General features: G+C 62.7%; 1 protein-coding gene across 1 annotated transcript; it reads right to left on the bottom strand.

The window, feature by feature from the left end:
• Positions 1–4055: 4055 nt before the first annotated feature.
• Positions 4056–6315, bottom strand: Adra2c (adrenoceptor alpha 2C). The gene has a single exon (XM_020165314.2). It carries the CDS (start codon positions 6232–6234, stop codon positions 4846–4848), a length of 1389 nt encoding a protein of 462 aa, XP_020020903.1. The 5' UTR covers positions 6235–6315; the 3' UTR covers positions 4056–4845.
• Positions 6316–7493: the final 1178 nt, after the last annotated feature.

The following is a 7493-nucleotide window of genomic DNA, read 5'->3' on the forward strand; positions in this document are numbered from 1 at the left end:
CAGCTTTTTCTGTGAACCTTGCATCAATTTGTAAGGGGGTGGGGAGATATCCTGTTTCCCTTTTCTCCATGGCTACCAGGCAGCTCTGGGCACATTTTGTGTGCTCTGACCTAAAACAGGATGCCTTTAACCCAACTCTCTGCCACACTTCTACTCCACCCTAAACCCAATTTCTTATCTTGACCATAATGATCCCATTGTGCCCAGGCTTCCCCTGGGCGCAGCCACAAATCCTCTTGGCAAGAAAGAAATACATTTTTGGTCCCCAGGGCTTTCTTTTGGCTCAGAGTCAACAGTCAACTCTGCTTCCCAGGCTGACTTCAGAGGATGACGCTGTGCCCTGCCAGAGGGGCCCCTGACCCTGTCACACCAGCCCCTCCCAGGCAGGGAGAATGTGTGGGAGATGGAGCCGGCCTGGCTCACCCAGGGGATGCTCTCAGCTCTCCACAGCCCTGCTGGTCAGATGGGCGCTGATCCACAGGTGTGGGAGTGCAGGGGCTACCTGAGGTCCCCAGGCACTCACTACAGACCCAGAGTGGGACACCCTCACCTGGTCTCGGAGACTGGGGTCTCCTCAATTCTGAGGACCCTCCTGTCCATGGGAGCCTCACCCCACACCCAAGAACTGCACCCCAGATGTTCCCCAGGAGGTAGTGGTCCTTCCTGGTCATGGAGAGCCCACAGGTTGGGGCATGAACGATGCCCATGGCGTCCACACCCTGGAGATGCCACCTCCCCTGCCCCTTGCATATGGGGGACCTGTAGGCTCTTAGAAGTAGGTTTCAGCTCCACAAAGGCCCCGGCTGCCCAACCAGACTGAAGACGGGCCTGCAGGCGCCATGTGTTTTGATCCAAGGCTGCGCTGCAATATTTGAGCCTTGCCGATGGATGTGATATAAAAATACAGCCAGCTGCCAGAACCGCCGGGAAGGGCGGCTTCCTCACCAGCAAGTGCCAGGGCAACGCGCCTCCCATCCCTCCGCCCCCGCCCCGGAGCTGGGGGCAGGCTCCAGAGCTTGGAGCTGCTTCCGTGAAGAATTACCAATTCTGCCAGCTCCAGGAAGCTCTGCTTCGCCTTCCACACTGAGCTGGAAGAGAAAATTCGGATTAGCTCTCCCCCTCTACCAGCTCACCAATTGCCTCCAGAGATAACTCGACACAGGCACACTATGCACACTGCAAGCTGCATCTGCACCGGCTCCCGGCAGGCGCACCGGGATCCTAAGAAATCCAGTGAGCACGCAGAACCTTGCACTCAGGGCTGGCCTCCTCCACCTTCTCATCACCCCTTCATTTCATTTTGCCTGAACTCTCCTGGGAGGCCGAGGAGCCCCAAGGGGGAACGGTGTGTAAAAGGCCTCTCTTTCGAGGCCTGGAGACATGTCCTGTGTCACCTACAATGCTGGATCTGAGGGATAAGCGCCTGGGCCTTTCTGGGATCATGGCTTATGCTGTACCCCCACACCGGAGAATCCCAGGACACACAGTTTACCCTGTTTCCCAGTTTCTTCAACCACAGATGGATTGACCACAACTGTGGCTTTGGGAGAGAGAGAAGGCCACAAAGATGAGCGCCATCGTGGGTGTGGACAGGCGACAGCAGTGGAGCCCTGGTCCAGACACAGAGTAGTTGTCCTGGCAGATGCTTCCAGAGCCTGTGTGCAGGAGCAGTCGGGGCTCACGGCAGCTCCAGAAGACTTCCACACCCCACTTCATCCATGAAGACACTGAGGTTCGGCAAGGTGGTGCGCCCTCCTGCAGGCGGGGTGGGAGTGGAGTTCATCTGCTCATCCAGCTGAAGAGCCACCTCTCCAGGCAGCCACCCAGCCCTGCCCTGCTGAGTGCTGAACCTCTGATGGCTGGGCGGAATGCTGAGCAGTCCAGCAGTGCAGCCTGTGTGGTTCCTGGGAGTAGACAAGGAAAGGGGCAGAGTTTGTTGCTATTTCCGAGCGCACGGGGGTAGTCACTACTCGCATTGAGCTGAGGGGCCCTGCAGCTCCCAGGCCACCCAGTTGTAAGCAAGTGACAGAGCAGCTGCAGCCCCAGGGCCAGTGCACTTCCTCTGCAGACCACCCAGCCTCTCAGGGCCTCAAATAAAAGCCTGATGGCCCAGCCTTTTTTTTTTTTTTTTTTTTTGGTAGACTGGGGTTTTGAACTCAGGGCTTTGCAGGTGCTCTATTGCTTGAGCCACATCTCCAGTCCATTTTGCTCTGATTATTTTGGAGATAAGGTCTTGCAAAGTATTTGCCTGGGCTGGGTTTGAACTGAAATCTTCCTAATCTCAGTCTCCCAAATAGCTAGGATTATAGATGTGAGCCACTGGCCCCAACCTCTTTTCAGCCTCCTAATTGCGTCTCTCCTCCCCTTTCTCACACTAGCATCAGAGGCTTCACCTCTACCACCAGGATGGCCTCCTTGCACTTTCCTGCCTCTGACCCACCCTGCCTGGGGTCTTCTCCTCTATTGTGGGAAGTTGCAGAAAAGGTTGCTGGAGACACACTGCATAAATACTTGTTATTTTATGACCAAATTTGGAGCCAGGAGACCCGAGTCCTGTCTGAGTCTTATCACCCTTTTTGTGACCACAGGCAGGTTTATTCACCTCTCCGAACCCCATGAAATGCGCTTAGGAGCACATTTTCCCTACAGACTAGCAGCACTCATGGGCTCCAAGAATATAGTTCTTCCCAAGGCAAAGGTGTACTGGGTTGGATTGGGAGTCCTGAGATCCAGGAAAAGGGGGCTACCTCCCCACCTCACCAGTAATTTGGGGGTCCATCCTACAAGCCCAGTGGGCATTGTGTAGCCTGGGTCTGGGGGCTTCTCTGTAAGGAGGCAGGTGATTCCCTGGGCTCCTCTGTCTTCCCAGTGGTGTTGGCCCTGCCATCTTTCAGGGGAGGTCTCCCCCAAAGCCCCCTTACTCTGCTAGCAGGTTTGACCTGACTGGTGGCCCAGCAGGGCCTGGACAGCTTCCAGAGCCTCCCTTTTCACAAGCAGAGTGCGAGGCCCAGGCCCAGTGGCAAGTCAGGATGCTGTGATCAACCTTCACCAGCCATGTTAGTACCTTTCTCTTCACCATGGCCAGGTGCTTCCCCACCTGTGTCTAAGCCCAGCACACAGTAGGGTATGAATGTCACCACTCCAAATGGCAGTGTGGTCTGAGATGGCTCTTCCCAGTTGGGGTATCCTGAAGATACCTAGTGGGGTGATGGAGCCAAGGCAGCTGTGTGTGGGAGGGGGGAGTCCTTCTCAAGGGGCAGCTCAGACTAGAAATGGCTCTGCTCTGGTCCCGTGACTCAGAGGACAGGGGCTTGGAGATAACAGGCAGGACTGAGGACTGGCCTTCCCCAGGACAGACCCTGGGCCATACATACTAGACCCAGGACAGATCTGTGGAGACCCAGAGAGGCAGGCTGGGAGGGGAGGGGTACATATGGAAAAGCCTGGGAGGAGAGAGGATGGACGAGGGGAAAATGTCTGGGTGGTCCCATAGCTGGAGCATAGGTCCTTGCTCTGCCAGGTCCTGATTGCACCCTTTCACTCCAGCTATCGCAGAAGCAGCAGGGATCTGCAAGTGTGAGCTGGGAGAGCCTGTGGAGTCCTGACCCCGTGAGGATCCAGGACTCCACAGGGTGGGGGGCAAGAGGATTTCATGCTGGGGAGTGAGGCTTGAGCAAGGTGCTGCAGCGGAGAAACCCTGGCGGCAGTGGGGGACAGCCAGGCTCCAGCCCTACTCTCCAGCCCTCCTGAAGATTCCCCACTCCCACCCACATTGCTCTGAGTTTTGATGACCTTGGCTTTGGTTCAGAAATGACCACTGGTGGTATTCAAACTCTCTCTGGCCAAACCCAGCAAGCAAATGGGGGAATGGCTGGGGGCCTCCCTGGGTAGCAACCCTGCCCCATCTGCGAGGGAGTCTACTTCTTGGGGCAGGTTGTATCCCTCCCTACTTCCTGAAAGAGGCAAGCCCCCAAGTGTTCAGGCCCCAGGGTGGTGGTGGTGGAGATGAGCCACAGCTCCCTGGGGGCTTGGGCATGCAGGGAGGGTAAGACAGTCCCCTCAGATCTAAATTTGGACTCAGCCTGAAGACCCTCCATTTCTTTGCTCCTTAGCCACTTACGGCATAGAGTTTTGAGGAGCTAATCTATATGTACAGAAAGCACTTAGTTTTTTAAAAAAGACTCCTCTCCTCATTATGAAAGAGGGGAAGTTGGAACCTGGAAGCCCCCCAGAGCCCTCCTCCAGGCCTTGGCGGGGACTAGGTAGGTGAGGATCTGGAGGGTCCCCCACCCCTGGGTTTAAGGACTGACGGCTGCACCCAACACTTAGATTACAAAGGTTTATTTAGAAAATAGTTTGGTTGTTTTGGCTGTCATCATTTTTGGCAAACGTTTAAATACTTTCAGTAATCAGAGATTGTCAGCGCCCTCTTCCTTCTCCCCCTTCCCCCACCAAACTGCCACGCCCCTGGGTCCTGGGAAGTCAGCCCTTTGTTCACATGGGGACAGAGTGGTGGTCTGTGTTTTGGGGGGTTGCAGCCCTCACTGCCATCCAAAACCCTGACCTCACAGCCTCACCCCAGCAGAGCCCCCAGCAGCTGAAACCAGGCCGGGAGTCCTAAATAAGCAGCCCCTTGCTGAGCTGGGAAGGCAAAGGGGTCTTCCTTTTCTCCTTCCCGCTCCCGGAGGAGGCCTCGCCGTCTCCCACCCAGCTCCTGCCCTGCTGCACCCTCCCTTGCGTCCTGGAGGCCAGTCAGTCCGTCCCTGGGTCTCTGGAGAGGCTGGGATCCGTCTGCCCAGCTAGGGCTCAGAGCTATTCAGGAGCTCCGGGCAAGGCAGCCGCAGGTCACTGCCTGAAGCCCCTTCTCCTCCGTCGGAAGAGGATGTGCTTGAAGGAGCGCCGGAAGTCCTGGTTGAAGACGGTGTAGATGACCGGGTTGAGCGAGCTGTTACAGTAGCCGATCCAGAAGAAAAACTTAAAAAGGGGGTCGGGCAGCTGGCAGGCCTCACGGCAGATGCCATACAGGCTGTAGCTGAAGAAGAAGGGGAACCAGCAGAGCACGAACACGCCCATGACCACCGCCAGCACGAAGGTGAAGCGCTTCTCGCGCGCCTGGGCCACCTTGCGGCGGCACACACTGCTGCGTGCCCGGCGCCTCCGCGACAGGAAGAACTCGACAGAGCGCGAGCTGGCGCGCGACAGGCGCCCGCCGGGGCCTGGGGACCGCGCCGCAGCCAGTGTGCCCGACTCGGACGTTGAGGCTCCCAGGCCTGCCCCGGCCCCGTCCGCGCCACCTGCGCCCACGTCGGTGCCCGCGCGCCGCCGTCCGCCCCGCCGCAACGCGCCCCGGCGCCGCCGCCTCTCGGCCGCGCTGCTCTCATCCGGTTCCACGTCGGGGCGCGGGGCCGCACAGTGCCCGTTCTCGCCCGCCGCCATGCCTAGCCCGTTCTCCGTGGTTGGGGACGCGCCGTCGGGGCCGGCGGGAGGGCGCTTCTCGCTAAGTGTGCGCGTACGCAGCTTGGCTACGCGGTAAATGCGCGCGTAGACCAGGCCCATGATGAGGCACGGCGCGAAGAAGGAGCCGATGCAGGAGGACAGGATGTACCAGGTCTCGTCGTTGAGGCCACACTGCGGGTAGGCGGCGCCGTCGGGCTGGCGGTAGAACGAGACGAGCGGCGGGAAGGAGATGACGGCCGAGATGAGCCACACGGCCACGATGGTGGCCTTGACGCGGCGCGGCGTGCGCTTCAGGTTGTACTCGACAGCCTGTGTCACCGACCAGTAGCGGTCCAGGCTGATGGCGCACAGGTGCACGATGGACGAGGTGCAGAAGAGTACGTCGAGCGCCAGGTACACACCACACCACACCTGGCCGAAGTACCAGTAGGCCATGAGCTCGTTGGCCAGTGAGAAGGGCATGACCAGCGTGGCCACCAGAATGTCAGCCGAGGCCAGAGACACCAGGAAGAGGTTCTGCGGAGCGCGTAGTGCCCGGCTGGTCAGCACGGCGATTACCACCAGCACATTACCCACCACCGTGAAGACGATGAGGACGCCCACCACGGCCGCCAGCCCGGCCACAGCGCCCGCCGAGTACTGGCCCGGCGGCGGCCCCCAGGCGGTCCCCGAGGCGTTGGCGCTCCCGCCGCCGCTCCCCTCACCGGCGCCGCTCGCGTTGGGGCCCTCCGCCGCCGCCGCCACCGCCAGCGCCGCCGCCAGTGCCGGGGACGCCATGGTCCTCCCGCGAGCTACGCGGTCCTGCCAGGAGCCGGGGCGCAGTCGCGGCAGCTCGGGCGCCCCCCAGCCCGGGTCGGCGCCCGCATCGCCGCCTGCTCCCCCAGCGCGCCCGCCGGGGACCGCGGCGCCCCACAGCCGGCCCTTGGCCGTGGTGGCCCGGCGGGCGGGCGGGCGGGCGGCGCGCCGGAGAGCGTGGCTGCCGGGCTCCCCGCAGCTGCCGCGCGCGTAAGTGCAGAGCTGGAGGCTCCGGGAGAGAGCGGCGACGCGGCGGCGGGGGGAAGGGGGACAGCTCCCGGGGTCCTCGCGCGGCCCCGCCCTCGGCCGGGCTCACAGGGAGCGCCCGGGCGGCGAGCCCAAGGCGACGCGGCGTCCAAGCGGGCGCGCCAGAGCGGCCCCACGGTCCCGGCGCCCGGCCGGGGCACAGGCTGCAGGCGGCGGCGGTGGCCCGGGCGCTCTGCCTCCCATCCGTCCGGCGAGGGCTCAGCGCGCCGGGACGCGGGCTGTCACTCCTCCCGGCCCCCGCGCCCAGCCTCGGGCTTCAACTTTACTTTCTCGGGCTGGGCGCCGGCACCGCCTCGAGTCGGTCCTGCTGCTCCCCGGCGCGGGCGCCCCCCGCGGTCCGCGCTCGGCCGTGCGGGCGCCGCCTCGCCTCCCTGGCTCGCCAGTGCTGCGCCGCCACGGCGGCCGCTGCCTCCTTCGCCGCCGCCGCCGCGCGCTCGGCGCGAGTGCAGCCGCCCCGGCTCGGCTTCCAACTTGGGGCGAGTTGCGCAGCGGGGAGGGCGCGCGGGGCGGGGCGGGGCGCCGGGCAGGCCCGCGCCGCCGGCCCGGGGGGAGCGGGCCCGGAGCCGGAGCCGGAGCCCGCGGCCGCCTTGGCGAACCTGCCCGCGCGGCGCCGGGGAGGAGTCCGAGGCGGTGGCGCGGGGCGCGCGCTCGGCGAGGGCGCCCCCTCCAGGGCCGACTGCAGCCTGCGGGACTGGACTGAGCTCTGGCTGGCCTGGGTGGTGAGTTCTAGAAGCCTGATCTTTCTAAGACACGCGTCTCCTCTCCTCCCCCGGCCACAGGCACAGGAGCGCGCGGCGCGCTCACCCGCGCGCTGCACCCGCTGGCTCGGGGTCCGCGGCCTGATTGGAGGGCGAGGCTCTCGCAGCCTGGTGGAGGATGCTGCACCGCCTGCTGTGCACCGGTCCTGCTGTGTGGGGTCCGCGCTCCCCTGCAGAGCCACCTCCTCAGCCGGCCTCAGTTCCCTCCTCTGCGCG

Source organism: Castor canadensis, chromosome 9 (assembly GCF_047511655.1).
Source record: "Castor canadensis chromosome 9, mCasCan1.hap1v2, whole genome shotgun sequence".
Classification (NCBI taxonomy): Eukaryota; Metazoa; Chordata; class Mammalia; order Rodentia; family Castoridae; genus Castor; species Castor canadensis.

Coding starts and splice junctions, on each gene's coding strand:
- Adra2c (XM_020165314.2), bottom strand. CDS start 6,234: ATGGCGTCCCCGGCACTGGCGGCGGCGCTGGCGGTGGCGGCGGCGGCG.